The 18,249-nt window shown below is 54.6% G+C and overlaps 1 protein-coding gene across 1 annotated transcript in view; it reads right to left on the bottom strand.

Moving 5' to 3' along the window:
- The window catches only part of LOC121274936 (protein kinase C beta type-like), a gene marked incomplete at its 3' end in the record, with an annotated part of 252,888 nt that overhangs the window by 2,954 nt on the left and 231,685 nt on the right, over positions 1 to 18,249 (bottom strand). Inside the window, exon 3 of the mRNA XM_041182309.1 lies at positions 425 to 507. Within this exon, the coding sequence (XP_041038243.1) occupies positions 425 to 507 (83 nt within the window). The remainder of the gene's footprint in view (positions 1 to 424; positions 508 to 18,249) is intronic.

Here is an 18,249-nt window from a genome sequence, read left to right as displayed (position 1 = left end):
TGACCCTCTGACAGTGCAGCACTCCCTCAGTACCGACCCTCTGACAGTGCAGCACTCCCTCAGTACTGACCCTCCGACAGTGCGGCACTCCCTCAGTACTGACCCTCCGACAGTGCGGCACTCCCTCAGTACTGACCCTCCGACAGTGCGGCACTCCCTCAGTACTGACCCTCCGACAGTGCGGCACTCCCTCAGTACTGACCCTCTGACAGTGCGGCACTCCCTCAGTACTGACCCTCTGATAGTGCGGCACTCCCTCAGTACTGACCCTCTGACAGTGCAGCACTCCCTCAGTACTGACCCTCTGACAGTGCGGCACTCCCTCAGTACTGACCCTCTGACAGTGCGGCACTCCCTCAGTACTGACCCTCTGACAGTGCTCAGATCTGGGTGTGTGGTCCATCGCGATAGATATAGGCCCTACCTCTGATCCTGGGGCCTTGTCCACTCCAGGACAGGAGAACGTAACGAACTCATGACATCTCTTGTGGACCACAAAGGAGCAGACTGCAAGGTGGAGAGAAATCGTGTTAAAATGCAGCGCTCAACATGACAATTTAAAATGCAGCATCGGGTTGCTAGGGATAGAGGGAGAAGGTGGGTAGGTGGGGATTGAGGGAGACGGGGAGAAGGTGGGTAGGTGGGGATTGAGGGAGACGGGGAGAAGGTGGGTAGGAGGGGATTGAGGGAGACGGGGAGAAGGTGGGTAGGTGTGGATCGAGGGAGACGGGGAGAAGGTGGGTAGGTGTGGATCGAGGGAGACGGGGAGAAGGTGGGTAGGTGGGGATTGAGGGACACGGGGAGAAGGTGGGTAGGTGGGGATTGAGGGAGACGGGGAGAAGGTGGGTAGGTGGGGATTGAGGGAGACGGGGTGAAGGTGGGTAGATGGGGATTGAGGGAGACGGGGTGAAGGTGGGTAGGTGGGGATTGAGGGAGACGGGGAGAAGGTGGGTAGGTGGGGATTGAGGGAGATGGGGTGAAGGTGGGTAGATGGGGATTGAGGGAGACGGGGTGAAGGTGGGGAGTGATGGAGACGGGGGGAAGGTGGGTAGGTGGGGATTGAGTGAGGGGGGAGAAGGTGGGTAGGTGGGGATTGAGGAAGACGATGGGTAGTTGGGGATTGAGTGAGGGGGGAGAAGGTGGGTAGGTGGGGATTGAGGGAGACGGGGTGAAGGTGGGGAATGATGGAGACGGGGAGACAGTAAAATTTGGAGTCACAGCTCATTCAATACAAGCCAAGGTCTCAGTGTAATATTCCAATCTCACTCACTCAGAGAGTCTGCAGGAAGCATTCTAGATGTGAAATGGCATTTACTGCAACACTGGGATATAAGACTATCTCTCCTTATCCCTAACTCTCCCTCTCTCTATCTCTCTCTGTCAATACCACTCTGTCACTGACCCTATCCCACTCTGTCTCTATCCATCTCTCAATCTCTGTCCCTCTCTCTGTATCTGTCCCTCTCTGTCCCCCCACTCTGTCTCTGTCTCCCCGCTCTCTCTCTCTCTCTCTCTCTCTGTCTGTCCCCCCGCTCCCTCTCTCTCTGTCCCCGGCTCTCTCTCTCTCTCTCGTCACCCCGCTCTCTCTCTCTCTCTCTCTGTGTCCCCACTCTCTCTCTCCCTCTCTCTCTCCGTGTCCCCACTCTCTTTCTGCCTCTCTCTGTGTCCCCACTCTTTCTCTCTCTCTCTCTGTGTCCCCGCTCTCTCTCCCTCTCTGTCCCCCCGCTCTCTCTCTCTCTGTCCCCCAGCTCTCTCTCTCTCTCTTGCTCTATCCCCCGCTCTCTCCCTCAGTATCCCCCCGCTCTTTCTCTCTACCCCCCGCTCTCTCTCTCTCTGTGTCCCCGCTCTCTCTCTCTCTCTCTGTGTCCCCTCTCTCTCTCTCTCTGTGTCCCCCTCTCTCTCTCTCTCTGTGTCCCCCCACCCTCTCTCACTCTCTCTGTGTCCCCGGTCTCTCTCTCTCTCTGTCCCCCGCCTCTCTCTCACTCTCTGTCCCCCCGCTCTCTCTCTCTCTCACTCTATCCCCACGCTCTCTCTCTCTGTGTCCCCGCTCACTCTCTCTCTGTGTCCCCACTCTCTCTCTGTGTCCCCACTCTCTCTCTGTGTCCCCACTCTCTCTCTCTCTCCCTGTGTCCCCACTCTCTCTCTGAGACCCCACTCTCTCTCTCTCTCTCTGTGTCCCCACTCTATCTCTCTTTCTCTGTGTCCCCACTCTCTCTCTCTCACTCTCTGTGTCCCCCTGTACCTCATAGTGTCCCCCTCTCTCTCTCTCTCTCACAGTGTCCCTCTCTCTCTCTCTCTCTCACAGTGTCCCTCTCTCTCCCTCTCAGTGTCCCTCTCTCTCACTCACAGTGTCTCTCTCTCTCTCTCACAGTGTCCCTCTCTCTCTCACAGTGTCCCTCTCTCTCTCTCACAGTGTCCCTCTCTCTCTCTCTCACAGTGTCTCTCTCTCGCTCTCTCTCTCACAGTGTCCCTCTCTCTCCCTCTCAGTGTCCCTCTCTCTCACTCACAGTGTCTCTCTCTCTCTCTCACAGTGTCACTCTCTCTCTCTCTCACAGTGTCTCTCTCTCTCTCTCTCTCTCACAGAGTCCCTCTCTCTCCCTCTCAGTGTCCCTCTCTCTCACTCACAGTGTCCCTCTCTCTCTCTCTCACAGTGTCCCTCTCTCTCACTCACAGTGTCTCTCTCTCTCTCTCACAGTGTCCCTCTCTCTCTCTCTCACAGTGTCACTCTCTCTCTCTCAGTGTGTCTCTCTCTCACACAGAGTGTCCCTCTCTCACACAGAGTGTCCCTCTCTCTCTCTCACACAGTGTCCCTCTCTCTCCCTCACAGTGTCCCTCTCTCTCTCTCTCACAGTGTCCCTCTCACTCTCTCACAGCGTCCCTCTCACTCTCTCACAGCGTCCCTCTCTCTCTCTCAGAGTGTCCCTCTCTCTCTCAGTGTCCCTCTCTCTCTCTCTCTCACAGTGTCCCTCTCTCTCTCTCACAGTGTCCCTCTCTCTCACACAGTGTCCCTCTCTCTCTCACAGTGTCACTCTCTCTCTCTCAGTGTGTCTCTCTCTCACACAGAGTGTCCCTCTCTCACACAGAGTGTCCCTCTCTCTCTCTCACACAGTGTCCCTCTCTCTCTCACAGTGTCACTCTCTCTCTCTCAGTGTGTCTCTCTCTCACACAGAGTGTCCCTCTCTCTCTCTCACACAGTGTCCCTCTCTCTCTCTCTCACAGTGTCCCCCTCTCCCTCTCTCTCATAGTGTCCCTCTCTCTCTCTGAGTGTCCCTCTCTCTCCCTCACAGTGTCCCTCTCTCTCTCTCACACAGTGTCCCTCTCTCTCTCACAGTGTCCCTCTCTCTGACAGTGTCCCTCTCTCTCCCTCACAGTGTCCCTCTCTCTCTCTCTGACAATGTCCCTCTCTCTCCCTCACAGTGTCCCTCTCTCTCTCTCACACAGTGTCCCTCTCTCTCTCACAGTGTCCCTCTCTCTCTCACAGTGTCCCTCTCTCTCTCTGCCTCAGTGTCACTCCCTCTCTCTCTCTCACAGTGTTCCTCTCTCTCTCTCCCTCAGTGTCCCTCTCTCTCTCTCTCTCACAGTGTCCCTCTCTCTCTCTCTCTCACAGTGTCCCTCTCTCTCTCTCTCTCAGTGTCCCTCTCTCTCTCTTAGTGTCCCTCTCTCTCTCTCTCTCTCACAGTGTCCCTCTCTCTCTCTTAGTGTCCCTCTCTCTCTCTCTCTCTCACAGTGTCCCTCTCTCTCTCTCCCTCAGTGTCCATCTCTCTCTCTCTCTTTCACAGTGTCCGTCTCTCACTCCCTCACAGTGTCTCTCTCTCTCTCTCTCTCACAGTGTCCCTCTCTCTCTCACAGTGACCCTCTCCCTCTCTCACACAGTGTCTCTCTCTCTCTCAAAGGGTCGCTCTCTCTCTCACTCACAGTGTCCCCCACTCTCTCTCACAGTGTCCCTCTCTCTCTCTCTCTCTCTCTCACAGTGTACCTCTCTCTCTCACAGAGTCCCTCACTCTCTCTCTCACAGTGTCCCCCTCTCTCTCTCACAGTGTCCCTCTCTCTCTCTCTCTCTCTCTCACACAGTGTACCTCTCTCTCTCTCTCAAAGTGTTGCTCTCTCTCTCTCACAGTGTCCCTCTCTCTCTCACAGTGTCCCTCTCTCTCTCACAGTGTCCCTCTCTCTCTCTCTCAGTGTCTCACTCTCTCTCACAGTGTACCTCTCTCTCTCTCTCAAAGTGTTGCTCTCTCTCTCTCACAGTGTACCTCTCTGTCTCACAGTGTCCCTCTATCTCTCACAGCGTCCCTCTCTCTCACTCTCACAGTGTCCCTCTCTCTCTCTCTCACAGTATCTCTCTCTCCCTCTCACAGTGTCCCTCTCTCTCTCTCTCACAGTGTCCCTCTCTCTCTCTCTCACAGTGTCCCTCTCTCTCTCTCACAGTCTCCCTCACTCTCACAGTGTCTCTCTCTTTCTCTCTCTCACAGTGTCCCTTTCTCGCTCTCTCTCACAGTGTCCCTCTCTCGCTCTCTCTCACAGTGTCCCTCTCTCGCTCTCTCAGTGTCCCTCTCTCTCTCTCACAGTGTCTCTCTCTCTCACAGTGTCTCTCTCTCTCTCCCTCTCTCTCTGTGTCCCCCCCCTCTCTCTCTCTCTCACAGTGTGCCTCTCAATCTATCTCTCTCTCACAGTGTCCCTCTCTCTCTCTCACAGTATCCCTCTCTCTCTCTCACAGTGTCCCTCTCTCTCTCTCACACAGTGTCCCTCTCTCTCTCTAAAGCAGTGTCCCTCTCTCTCTCTAAAGCAGTGTCCCTCTCTCTCTGCCTCACAGTGTCCCTCTCTCTCTCTCTCTCACAGTGTCCCTCTCTCTCTCTCACAGTGTACCTTTCTCTCTCACAGCGTCCCTCTCTCTCACACAGCGTCCCTCTCTCTCTCACAGCGTCCCTCTCTCTCACTCTCACAGTGTCCCTCTCTCTCTCACACAGTATCTCTCTCTCTCTCTCTCTCAGTGTCCCTCTCTCTCTCACACTGTCTCTCTCTCTCTCACAGTGTCCCTCTCTCTCTCTCTCACAGTGTCCCCCCCCTCTCTCTCTCACAGTGTCCCTCTCTCTCTCTCACAGTGTCTCTCTCTCTCTCACAGTGTCCCTCTCTCTCTCTCTCACAGTGTCCCTCTCTCTCTCTCTCACAGTGTCCCTCTCTCTCTCTCACAGTGTCCCTCTCTCTCTCTCTCAGTGTCACACTCTCTCTCACAGTGTACCTCTCTCTCTCACAGTGTCCCTCTCTCTCTCTCTCACAGTGTCCCTCTCTCTCACTCTCACAGTGTCCCTCTCTCTCTCTCTCACAGTATCTCTCTCTCCCTCTCACAGTGTCCCTCTCTCTCTCTCTCACAGTGTCCCTCTCTCTCTCTCACTGTCTCCCTCACTCTCTCTCACAGTCTCCCTCACTCTCTCTCTCAGTGTCTCTCTCTCTCTCTCTCTCACAGTGTCCCGCTATCTCTCTGTGTCCCTCTCTCGCTCTCACAGTGTCTCTCTCTTTCTCTCTCTCACAGTGTCCCTCTCTCGCTCTCTCTCACAGTGTCCCTCTCTCGCTCTCTCAGTGTCCCTCTCTCTCTCTCACAGTGTCTCACTCTCTCACAGTGTCTCTCTCTCTCTCCCTCTCTCTCTCAGTGTCCCCCCCCTCTCTCTCTCTCTCACAGTGTGCCTCTCACTCTATCCCTCTCTCACAGTGTCCCTCTCTCTCTCTCACAGTATCCCTCTCTCTCTCTCACAGTGTCCCACTCTCTCTCTCACAGTGTCCCTCTCTCTCTCTCACACAGTGTCCCTCTCTCTCTCTAAAGCAGTGTCCCTCTCTCTCTCTGCCTCACAGTGTCCCTCTCTCTCTCTCCCTCAGTGTCCATCTCTCTCTCTCTCTCACAGTGTCCCTCTCTCTCTCTCACAGTGTACCTTTCTCTCTCACAGCGTCCCTCTCTCTCACACAGCATCCCTCTCTCTCTCACAGCGTCCCTCTCTCTCACTCTCACAGTGTCCCTCTCTCTCACACACAGTATCTCTCTCTCTCTCTCTCAGTGTCCCTCTCTCTCTCATAGTGTCTCTCTCTCTCTCACAGTGTCCCTCTCTCTCTCTCTCACAGTGTCCCTCTCTCTCTCTCACAGTGTCCCTCTCTCTCTCTCACAGTCTCCCTCACTCTCTCTGTCACAGTGGCCCTCTCTCTCTCTCACAGTCTCCCTCACTCTCTCTGTCACAGTGTCCCGCTCTCTCTCTAACAGTGTCCCTCTCTCTCTCTCTCACAGTGTGTCTCTCTCTCCCTCTCACAGTGTCTCTCCTCTCTCTCTCAATGTCCCCCTCTCTCTCTCTCACAGTGTCCTCTCTCTCTCTCTCACCGTGTCCCCCCTCTCTCTCTCTCTCTCTCAGTGTCCATCTCTCTCTCTCTCTCTCTCTCACAGTGTCCCTCTCTCTCTCTCACAGTGTCCCTCTCTCTCTCTCAGTGTCCCTCTCTCTCTCTCTCACAGTGTCCCTCTCTCTCTCTCCCTCAGTGTCCATCGCTCTCTCTCTCTCGCAGTGTCCGTCTCTCTCTCTCTCACAGTGTCCCCCTCTCCCTCACAGTGTCTCTCTCTCTCTCAAAGTGTCCCTCTCTCTCTCTCCCTCAGTGTCCATCGCTCTCTCTCTCTCACAGTGTCCGTCTCTCCCTCACAGTGTCTCTCTCTCTCTCACAGTGTCCCTCTCTCTCTCTCACAGTGTCTCTCTCTCTCTCTCACAGTGTCCCTCTCTCTCTCACAGTGTCCGCCTCTCTCTCTCACCGTGTCCCTCTCTCTCTCTCTCACAGTGTCGCCCTCTCTCTCTCAGTGTCCCTCTCTCTCTCACAGTGTCTTTCTCTCTCTCTCAAAGTGTTGCTCTCTCTCTCTCACAGTGTCCGTCTCTCCCTCACAGTGTCTCTCTCACTCTCACAGTGTCCCTCTCTCTCACTCTCTCACAGTATCTCTCTCTCTCTCTCTCTCAGTGTACCTCTCTCTCTCACAGAGTCCCTCACTCTCTCTCTCACAGTGTCCCCCTCTCTCTCTCACAGTGTCCCTCTCTCTCTCTCTCTCTCACAGTGTACCTCTCTCTCTCTCTCAAAGTGTTGCTCTCTCTCTCTCACAGTGTCCCTCTCTCTCTCACCGTGTCCCTCTCTCTCTCTCTCAGTGTCTCACTCTCTCTCACAGTGTCCCTCTCTCGCTCTCTCTCACAGTGTCCCTCTCTCGCTCTCTCAGTGTCCCTCTCTCTCTCTCACAGTGTCTCTCTCTCTCTCAGTGTCTCTCTCTCTCCCTCTCTCTCTCAGTGTCCCCCCCCTCTCTCTCTCTCTCACAGTGTGCCGCTCACTCTATCCCTCTCTCACAGTGTCCCTCTCTCTCTCTCACAGTATCCCTCTCTCTCTCTCACAGTGTCCCACTCTCTCTCTCACAGTGTCCCTCTCTCTCTCTCACACAGTGTCCCTCTCTCTCTCTAAAGCAGTGTCCCCCTCTCTCTCTCCCTCAGTGTCCATCTCTCTCTCTCTCTCACAGTGTCCCTCTCTCTCTCTCACAGTGTACCTTTCTCTCTCACAGCGTCCCTCTCTCTCACACAGCGTCCCTGTCTCTCTCACAGCGTCCCTCTCTCTCTCACAGCGTCCCTGTCTCTCTCACAGCGTCCCTCTCTCTCACTCTCACAGTGTCCCTCTCTCTCTCTCACACAGTATCTCTCTCTCTCTCTCTCTCAGTGTCCCTCTCTCTCTCACAGTGTCTCTCTCTCTGTCACAGTGTCCCTCTCTCTCTCTCACAGTCTCCCTCACTCTCTCTCTAACAGTGTCCCTCTCTCTCTCTCTCACAGTGTGTCTCTCTCTCCCTCTCACAGTGTCTCTCCTCTCTCTCTCAATGTCCCCCTCTCTCTCTCTCACAGTGTCCTCTCTCTCTCTCTCACCGTGTCCCCCCTCTCTCTCTCTCTCTCTCAGTGTCCCCCTCCTCTCTCTCTCTCTCTCAAAGTGTCCCTCTCTCTCTCTCACAGTGTCTCTCTCTCTCCCTCAGTGTCCATCTCTCTCTCTCTCTCACAGTGTCCCTCTCTCTCTCTCCCACAGTGTCCCCCTCTCCCTCACAGTGTCTCTCTCTCCCTCCCTCAGTGTCCCTCTCTCTCTCTCAGTGTCCCTCTCTCTCTCTCTCACAGTGTCCCACTCTCTCTCTCACAGTGTCCCACTCTCTCTCTCACACAGTGTCCCTCTCTCTCTCTAAAGCAGTGTCCCTCTCTCTCTCTGCCTCACAGTGTCCCTCTCTCTCTCTCCCTCAGTGTCCATCTCTCTCTCTCTCTCACAGTGTCCCTCTCTCTCTCTCACAGTGTACCTTTCTCTCTCACAGCGTCCCTCTCTCTCACACAGCATCCCTCTCTCTCTCACAGCGTCCCTCTCTCTCACTCTCACAGTGTCCCTCTCTCTCTCTCTCACAGTGTCCCTCTCTCTCTCTCACAGTGTCCCTCTCTCTCTCTCACAGTCTCCCTCACTCTCTCTGTCACAGTGGCCCTCTCTCTCTCTCACAGTCTCCCTCACTCTCTCTGTCACAGTGTCCCGCTCTCTCTCTAACAGTGTCCCTCTCTCTCTCTCTCACAGTGTGTCTCTCTCTCCCTCTCACAGTGTCTCTCCTCTCTCTCTCAATGTCCCCCTCTCTCTCTCTCACAGTGTCCTCTCTCTCTCTCTCACCGTGTCCCCCCTCTCTCTCTCTCTCTCTCAGTGTCCATCTCTCTCTCTCTCTCTCTCTCACAGTGTCCCTCTCTCTCTCTCACAGTGTCCCTCTCTCTCTCTCAGTGTCCCTCTCTCTCTCTCTCACAGTGTCCCTCTCTCTCTCTCCCTCAGTGTCCATCGCTCTCTCTCTCTCGCAGTGTCCGTCTCTCTCTCTCTCACAGTGTCCCCCTCTCCCTCACAGTGTCTCTCTCTCTCTCAAAGTGTCCCTCTCTCTCTCTCCCTCAGTGTCCATCGCTCTCTCTCTCTCACAGTGTCCGTCTCTCCCTCACAGTGTCTCTCTCTCTCTCACAGTGTCCCTCTCTCTCTCTCACAGTGTCTCTCTCTCTCTCTCTCACAGTGTCCCTCTCTCTCTCACAGTGTCCGCCTCTCTCTCTCACCGTGTCCCTCTCTCTCTCTCTCACAGTGTCGCCCTCTCTCTCTCAGTGTCCCTCTCTCTCTCACAGTGTCTTTCTCTCTCTCTCAAAGTGTTGCTCTCTCTCTCTCACAGTGTCCGTCTCTCCCTCACAGTGTCTCTCTCACTCTCACAGTGTCCCTCTCTCTCTCTCTCTCAGTGTACCTCTCTCTCTCACAGAGTCCCTCACTCTCTCTCTCACAGTGTCCCCCTCTCTCTCTCACAGTGTCCCTCTCTCTCTCTCTCTCTCTCTCTCACAGTGTACCTCTCTCTCTCTCTCAAAGTGTTGCTCTCTCTCTCTCACAGTGTCCCTCTCTCTCTCACAGTGTCCCTCTCTCTCTCTCTCAGTGTCTCACTCTCTCTCACAGTGTCCCTCTCTCGCTGTCTCTCACAGTGTCCCTCTCTCGCTCTCTCAGTGTCCCTCTCTCTCTCTCACAGTGTCTCTCTCTCTCTCAGTGTCTCTCTCTCTCCCTCTCTCTCTCAGTGTCCCCCCCCTCTCTCTCTCTCTCACAGTGTGCCGCTCACTCTATCCCACTCTCACAGTGTCCCTCTCTCTCTCTCACAGTATCCCTCTCTCTCTCTCACAGTGTCCCACTCTCTCTCTCACAGTGTCCCTCTCTCTCTCTCACACAGTGTCCCTCTCTCTCTCTAAAGCAGTGTCCCTCTCTCTCTCTCCCTCAGTGTCCATCTCTCTCTCTCTCTCACAGTGTCCCTCACTCTCTCTCACAGTGTACCTTTCTCTCTCACAGCGTCCCTCTCTCTCACACAGCGTCCCTGTCTCTCTCACAGCGTCCCTCTCTCTCTCACAGCGTCCCTGTCTCTCTCACAGCGTCCCTCTCTCTCACTCTCACAGTGTCCCTCTCTCTCTCTCACACAGTATCTCTCTCTCTCTCTCTCTCAGTGTCCCTCTCTCTCTCACAGTGTCTCTCTCTCTGTCACAGTGTCCCTCTCTCTCTCACAGCGTCCCTGTCTCTCTCACAGCGTCCCTCTCTCTCACTCTCACAGTGTCCCTCTCTCTCTCTCACACAGTATCTCTCTCTCTCTCTCTCTCAGTGTCCCTCTCTCTCTCACAGTGTCTCTCTCTCTCTCACAGTGTCCCTCTCTCCCTCTCACAGTGTCTCTCCTCTCTCTCTCAATGTCCCCCTCTCTCTCTCTCACAGTGTCCTCTCTCTCTCTCTCACCGTGTCCCCCCTCTCTCTCTCTCTCTCTCAGTGTCCATCTCTCTCTCTCTCTCTCTCTCACAGTGTCCCTCTCTCTCTCTCAGTGTCCCTCTCTCTCTCTCACAGTGTCCCTCTCTCTCTCTCAGTGTCCCTCTCTCTCTCTCTCACAGTGTCCCTCTCTCTCTCTCCCTCAGTGTCCATCGCTCTCTCTCTCTCGCAGTGTCCGTCTCTCTCTCTCTCACAGTGTCCCCCTCTCCCTCACAGTGTCTCTCTCTCTCTCAAAGTGTCCCTCTCTCTCTCTCCCTCAGTGTCCATCGCTCTCTCTCTCTCACAGTGTCCGTCTCTCCCTCACAGTGTCTCTCTCTCTCTCACAGTGTCCCTCTCTCTCTCTCACAGTGTCTCTCTCTCTCTCTCACCGTGTCCCTCTCTCTCTCTCTCTCACAGTGTCGCCCTCTCTCTCTCAGTGTCCCTCTCTCTCTCACAGTGTCTTTCTCTCTCTCTCAAAGTGTTGCTCTCTCTCTCTCACAGTGTCGGTCTCTCCCTCACAGTGTCCCTCTCTCTCACTCTCTCACAGTATCTCTCTCTCTCTCTCTCTCAGTGTACCTCTCTCTCTCACAGAGTCCCTCACTCTCTCTCTCACAGTGTCCCCCTCTCTCTCTCACAGTGTCCCTCTCTCTCTCTCTCTCTCTCTCACAGTGTACCTCTCTCTCTCTCTCAAAGTGTTGCTCTCTCTCTCTCACAGTGTCCCTCTCTCTCTCACAGTGTCCCTCTCTCTCTCTCTGTGTCTCACTCTCTCTCACAGTGTCCCTCTCTCGCTGTCTCTCACAGTGTCCCTCTCTCGCTCTCTCAGTGTCCCTCTCTCTCTCTCACAGTGTCTCTCTCTCTCTCAGTGTCTCTCTCTCTCCCTCTCTCTCTCAGTGTCCCCCCCCCCTCTCTCTCTCTCACAGTGTGCCGCTCACTCTATCCCACTCTCACAGTGTCCCTCTCTCTCTCTCACAGTATCCCTCTCTCTCTCTCACAGTGTCCCACTCTCTCTCTCACAGTGTCCCTCTCTCTCTCTCACACAGTGTCCCTCTCTCTCTCTAAAGCAGTGTCCCTCTCTCTCTCTCCCTCAGTGTCCATCTCTCTCTCTCTCTCACAGTGTCCCTCTCTCTCTCTCACAGTGTACCTTTCTCTCTCACAGCGTCCCTCTCTCTCACACAGCGTCCCTGTCTCTCTCACAGCGTCCCTCTCTCTCTCACAGCGTCCCTGTCTCTCTCACAGCGTCCCTCTCTCTCACTCTCACAGTGTCCCTCTCTCTCTCTCACACAGTATCTCTCTCTCTCTCTCTCTCAGTGTCCCTCTCTCTCTCACAGTGTCTCTCTCTCTCTCACAGTGTCCCTCTCTCTCTCTCACAGTGTCCCTCTCTCTCTCTCACAGTCTCCCTCACTCTCTCTGTCACAGTGTCCCTCTCTCTCTCTCACAGTCTCCCTCACTCTCTCTGTCACAGTGTCCCGCTCTCTCTCTAACAGTGTCCCTCTCTCTCCCTCTCACAGTGTCTCTCCTCTCTCTCTCAATGTCCCCCTCTCTCTCTCTCACAGTGTCCTCTCTCTCTCTCTCACCGTGTCCCCCCTCTCTCTCTCTCTCTCTCAGTGTCCCCCTCCTCTCTCTCTCTCTCTCAAAGTGTCCCTCTCTCTCTCTCACAGTGTCTCTCTCTCTCCCTCAGTGTCCATCTCTCTCTCTCTCTCACAGTGTCCCTCTCTCTCTCTCCCACAGTGTCCCCCTCTCCCTCACAGTGTCTCTCTCTCCCTCCCTCAGTGTCCCTCTCTCTCTCTCAGTGTCCCTCTCTCTCTCTCTCACAGTGTCCCTCTCTCTCTCTCCCTCAGTGTCCATCGCTCTCTCTCTCTCGCAGTGTCCGTCTCTCTCTCTCTCACAGTGTCCCCCTCTCCCTCACAGTGTCTCTCTCTCTCTCACAGTGTCCCTCTCTCTCTCACAGTGTCCCTCTCTCTCTCTCCCTCAGTGTCCATCGCTCTCTCTCTCTCACAGTGTCCGTCTCTCTCTCTCTCACAGTGTCCCCCTCTCCCTCACAGTGTCTCTCTCTCTCTCACAGTGTCCCTCTCTCTCTCTCTCTCTCACAGTGCCCCTCTCTCTCTATCACAGTGTCCCTCTCTCTCTGTCTCACAGTGTCGCTCTCTCTCTCTCTCACAGTGTCCCTCTCTCTCTCTCACAGTGTCCCTCTCTCTCTCTCTCTCTCTCACAGTGTCCCTCTCTCTCTCTCCCTCAGTGTCTCTCTCTCTCTCTCTCACAGTGTCCCTCTCTCTCTCACAGTGTCCCCCTCTCTCACAGTGTCTCTCTCTCTCTCTCTCTCACAGTGTCGCCCTCTCTCTCACAGTGTCCCTCTCTCTCTCACAGTGTCTCTCTCTCTCTCTCTCACAGCGTCCCTCTCTCTCTCACAGTGTCCCTCTCTCTCTCACAGCGTCCCTCTCTCTCTCACAGTGTCCCTCTCTCTCTCACAGTGTCTCTCTCTCTCTCACAGCGTCCCTCTCTCTCACAGCGTCCCTCTCTCTCTCACAGCGTCACTCTCTCTCTCAGTGTCCCTCTCTCTCTCTCTCACAGTATCTCTCTCTCTCTCTCTCAGTGTCACTCTCTCTCTCTGTGTCTCTCTCTCTCTCACAGTGTCCCTCTCTCTCTCACAGTGTCTCTCTCTCTCTCACAGTGTCCCTCTCTCTCTCTCTCAGTGTCCCTCTCTCTCTCAGTGTCCCTCTCTCTCTCAGTGTCCCTCTCTCTCTCTCTCACAGTGCCCCTCTCTCTCTATCACAGTGTCCCTCTCTCTCTGTCTCACAGTGTCGCTCTCTCTCTCTCTCACAGTGTCGCTCTCTCTCTCTCTCACAGTGTCCCTCTCTCTCTCTCTCTCTCTCTCACAGTGTCCCTCTCTCTCTCTCCCTCAGTGTCCATCTCTCTCTCACTCACAGTGTCCCCCTCTCCCTCACAGTGTCTCCCTCTCTCACAGTGTCTCTCTCTCTCTCTCTCTCTGTGTCCCTCTCTCTCTCTCAGTGTCCCTCTCTCTCTCAGTGTCCCTCTCTCTCTCAGTGTCCCTCTCTCTCTCTCTCACAGTGTCCCTCTCTCTCTCTCTCTCTCACAGTGCCGCTCTCTCTCTATCACAGTGTCCCTCTCTCTCTGTCTCACACTGTCGCTCTCTCTCTCTCTCACAGTGTCTCTCTCTCTCTCACAGTGTCCCTCTCTCTCTCTCTCTCTCTCTCACAGTGTCCCTCTCTCTCTCTCCCTCAGTGTCCATCTCTCTCTCACTCACAGTGTCCCCCTCTCCCTCACAGTGTCTCCCTCTCTCACAGTGTCTCTCTCTCTCTCTCTCTCAGTGTCCCTCTCTCTCTCTCAGTGTCCCTCTCTCTCTCTTAGTGTCCCTCTCTCTCACTCGCACAGTGTCCCTCTCTCTCTCTCCCTCAGTGTCCCTCTCTCTCTCTCTCACAGTGTCCCTCTCTCTCTCTCACAGTCTCCCTCACTCTCTCTCACAGTCTCCCTCACTCACTCTCTCAGTGTCTCTCTCTCTCTCACAGTGTCCTGCTCTCTCTCAAACAGTGTCCCTCTCTCTCTCTCTCTCACAGTGTCCCTCTCTCGCTCTCTCACAGTGTCCCTCTCTCTCTCACAGTGTCTCTCTCTCTCTCTCTCTGTGTCTCTCTCTCTCTCTCTCACAGTGTCCCTCTCTCTCTCTCACAGTGTCCCTCTCTCTCTCACAGTGTTCCCCTCTCTCTCACAGTGTTCCCCTCTCTCTCTCTCACAGTGTCGCTCTCTCTCTCTCTCACAGTGTGTCTCTCTCTCACACAGAGTGTCCCTCTCTCTCTCTCTCACAGTGTCCCTCTCTCTCTCACACAGTGCCCCTCTCTCTCTCTCTCAGTGTCCCTCTCTCTCTCTCTCACAGTGTCCCTCTCTCTCTCTCACAGTGTCCCTCTCTCTCTCTCTCTCTCACAGTGTCCCTCTCTCTCTCTCACAGTGTCCCTCTCTCTCTCTCTCTCTCTCACAGTGTCCCTCTCTCTCTCTCTCACACAGTGTCCCTCTCTCTCTCTCACACAGTGTCCCTCTCTCTCTCTCTCACAGTGTCCCTCTCTCTCTCTCACAGTGTCCCTCTCTCTCTCTCTCACAGTGTCCCTCTCTCTCTCTCACAGTGTCCCTCTCTCTCTCTCTCTCTCTCACAGTGTCCCTCTCTCTCTCTCTCACACAGTGTCCCTCTCTCTCTCTCACACAGTGTCCCTCTCTCTCTCTCTCACAGTGTCCCTCTCTCTCTCTCACAGTGTCCCTCTCTCTCTCTCTCACAGTGTCCCTCTCTCTCTCTCACAGTGTCCCTCTCTCTCTCTCACAGTGTCCCTCTCTCTCTCTCTCACAGTGTCCCTCTCTCTCTCTCACAGTGTCCCTCTCTCTCTCACACAGTGTCCCTCTCTCTCTCTCACAGTGTCCCTCTCTCTCTCTCACAGTGTCCCTCTCTCTCTCACACAGTGTCCCTCTCTCTCTCTCACAGTGTCCCTCTCTCTCTCTCTCACACAGTGTCCCTCTCTCTCTCTCTCTCACAGTGTCCCTCTCTCTCTCTCTCACAGTGTCCCTCTCTCTCTCTCACAGTGTCCCTCTCTCTCTCACACAGTGTCCCTCTCTCTCTCTCACAGTGTCCCTCTCTCTCTCACAGTGTCCCTCTCTCTCTCTCTCACAGTGTCTCTCTCTCTCACAGTGTCGCTCTCTCTCCCTCACAGTGTCTCTCTCTCTCTCTCACAGTGTCCCTCTCTCTCTCTCTCACAGTGTCCCTCTCTCTCTCTCACAGTGTCCCTCTCTCTCTCTCTCACAGTGTCCCCCTCTCTCTCTCTCACAGTGTCCCTCTCTCTCTCTCTCAGTGTCCCTCTCTCTCTCTCTCACAGTGTCCCTCTCTCTCTCTCTCTCTGTCCCCCCCCCCTCTCTCTCTCTCTCTCACAGTGTCGCTCTCTCTCCCTCACAGTGTCCCTCTCTCTCTCTCACAGTGTCCCTCTCTCTCTCTCACAGTGTCCCTCTCTCTCTCTCACAGTGTCCCTCTCTCTCTCTCTCACAGTGTCCCTCTCTCTCTCTCACAGTGTCTCTCTCTCTCTCTCACAGTGTCCCTCTCTCTCTCTCACAGTGTCTCTCTCTCTCTCTCACAGTGTCCCTCTCTCTCTCTCTCTCTCAGTGTTTCTCTCTCTCTCTCACCGTGTCCCTCTCTCTCTCTCACAGTGTCCCTCTCTCTCTCTCTCACAGTGTCCCTCTCTCTCTCTCTCTCTCACAGTGTCCCTCTCTCTCTCTCTCACAGTGTCCCTCTCTCTCTCTCTCTCTCACAGTGTCCCTCTCTCTCTCTCTCACAGTGTCCCTCTCTCTCTCTCTCTCTCACAGTGTCCCTCTCTCTCTCTCTCACAGTGTCCCTCTCTCTCTCTCACAGTGTCCCTCTCTCTCTCTCTCTCTCACAGTGTCCCTCTCTCTCTCTCTCACAGTGTCCCTCTCTCTCTCTCACAGTGTCCGTCTCTCTCTCTCTCACAGTGTCCCTCTCTCTCTCTCACACAGTGTCCCCCTCTCCCTCACAGTGTCTCTCTATCCCTCTCTCACAGCGTCCATCTCTCTCTCTCAGTGTTTCTCTCTCTCACTCACAGTGCCCCTCTCTCTCTCTCACAGTGTCCCTCTCTCTCACAAAGTGTCGCTCTCTCTCTCTCTCACAGTGTCCCTCTCTCTCTCACAGTGTCCCTCTCTCTGCCTCACAGTGTCTCTCTCTCTCTCTCACAGTGTCCCCCTCTCTCTCACAGTGTCCCTTTCTCTCTATCTCACAGTGTACCTCTCTCTCTCTCTCACAGTGTCGCCCTCTCTCTCTCACAGTGTCCCTCTCTCTCTCTCTCACAGTGTCTCTCTCTCTCTCACAGCGTCCCTTTCTCTCTATCTCACAGTGTACCTCTCTCTCTCTCTCACAGCGTCTCTCTCTCTCTCTCACAGCGTCCCTCTCTCTCTCACAGTGTCCCTTTCTCTCTATCTCACAGTGTCCCTCTCTCTCTCTCTCACAGTGTCTCTCTCTCTCTCACAGCGTCTCTCTCTCTCTCTCTCTCTCTCCCTCACAGTGTCCCTCCCTCTCTCTCACTAAAGCAGTGTCCCTCTCTCTCTCTGCCTCAGTGTCCCTCTCTCTCTCTCCCTCAGTGTCCATCTCTCTCTCTCTCTCACAGTGTCCCTCTCTCTCTCTCTCACAGTGTCCCCCTCTCCCTCACAGTGTCTCTCTATCCCTCTCTCACAGTGTCCCTCTCACTCTCTCTCTCTCACAGTGTCCCTCTCTCTCTCTCACAGTGTCCCTCTCTCTCAGTGTCGCTCTCTCTCTCTCTCTCACAGTGTCCCTCTCTCCCTCACAGTGTCTCTCTCTCTCTCTCACAGTGTCCCTCTCTCCCTCACAGTGTCTCTCTCTCTCTCTCACAGTGTCCCTCTCTCTCTCTCTCACAGTGTCCCTCTCTCTCACACAGTGTCTCTCTCTCTCTCACAGTGTCGCTCTCTCTCTCTCTCACAGTGTCCCCCTCTCTCTCTCACAGTGTCCCTCTCTCTCTCTCTCACAGTGTACCTCTCTCTCTCACAGCGTCCCTCTCTGTCTCACAGCGTCCCTCTCTCTCTCTCTCTGTGTCCCTCTCTCTCTCACAGTGTCTCTCTCTCTCTCACAGTGTCCCTCTCTCTCTCACAGTGCCCCTTTCTCTCTCACAGTGTCTCTCTCTCTCTCACAGTGTCCCTCTCTCTCTCTCACAGTGTCCCTTTCTCTCTCTCTCACAGTGTCCCTCTCTCTCTCAGTGTCCCTCTCTCTCTCTCTCACAGTGTCCCTCTCTCTCTCTCTCACAGTGTCCCTCTCTCTCTCTCTCACAGTGCTCCTCCCTCACTATCACAGTGTCCCTCTCTCTCTGTCTCACAGTGTCGATCTCTCTCTCTCACAGAGTCTCTCTCTGTCTCTCACAGTGTCCCTCTCTCTCTCTCTCTCTCACAGTGTCCCTCTCTCTCTCTCCCTCAGTTTCCATCTCTCTATCTCTCTCTCTCACAGTGTCCGTCTCTCTCTCTCTCACAGTGTCCCCCTCTCCCGCACAGTGTCTCTCTTTCTCACAATGTCCCTCTCTCTCTCTCTCTCACAGTGTCCCTCTCTCGCTCTCAGTGTCCCTCTCTCTCTCTCCCTCAGTGTCCATCTCTCTCTCTCTCTCACAGTGTCCGTCTCTCTCTCTATCACAGTCTCCCCCTCTCCCTCACAGTGTCCCTCTCTCTCTCGCTCTCACAGTGTCCCTCGTCTCTCACAGTGTCCCTCTCGCTCTCTCACACAGTGTCTCTCTCTCTCTCTCTCACAGTGACCCCTCTCTCTCTCACAGAGTCTCTCTCACAGAGTCCCTCTCTCTCTCTCTCTCTCTCACAGTGTCCCTCCCTCTCTCACAGTGTCCCTCTCTCTCTCTCTCTCTCACAGTGTCTCTCTCTCTCTCACAGTGTACCTCTCTCTCTCACAGCGTCCCTCTCTCTCTCACAGCGTCCCTCTCTCTCTCACAGCGTCCCTCTCTCTCACTCTCAGTGTCCCTCTCTCTCTCTCTCACAGTATCTCTCTCTCTCTCAGTGTCCCTCTCTCTCTCACAGTGTCTCTCTCTCTCTCACAGTGTCCCTCTCTCTCTCTCACAGTGTCCCTCTCTCTCTCTCTCACAGTATCTCTCTCTCCCTCTCACAGTGTCCCTCTCTCTCTCACAGTGCCCCTTTCTCTCTCACAGTGTCTCTCTCTCTCTCACAGTGTCCCTCTCTCTCTCTCACAGTGTCCCTTTATCTCTCTCTCACAGCGTCCCTCTCTCTCTCTCTCAGTGTCCCTCTCTCTCTCTCTCAAAGTATCTCTCTCTCTCTCTCTCTCTCTCACAGTGTACCACTCTCTCACAGTGTCCCTCTCTCTCTCTCTCACAGTGTCCCTCTCTCTCTCTCTCAAAGTATCTCTCTCTCTCTCTCTCTCTCTCACAGTGTACC

This window comes from Carcharodon carcharias (assembly GCF_017639515.1).
Source record: "Carcharodon carcharias isolate sCarCar2 chromosome 39 unlocalized genomic scaffold, sCarCar2.pri SUPER_39_unloc_13, whole genome shotgun sequence".
In the NCBI taxonomy this organism is placed as follows: domain Eukaryota; kingdom Metazoa; phylum Chordata; class Chondrichthyes; order Lamniformes; family Lamnidae; genus Carcharodon; species Carcharodon carcharias.
The sequence above is the reverse complement of the archived record's forward strand: the minus strand, read 5'-3'. Positions and strand labels throughout refer to the sequence as shown.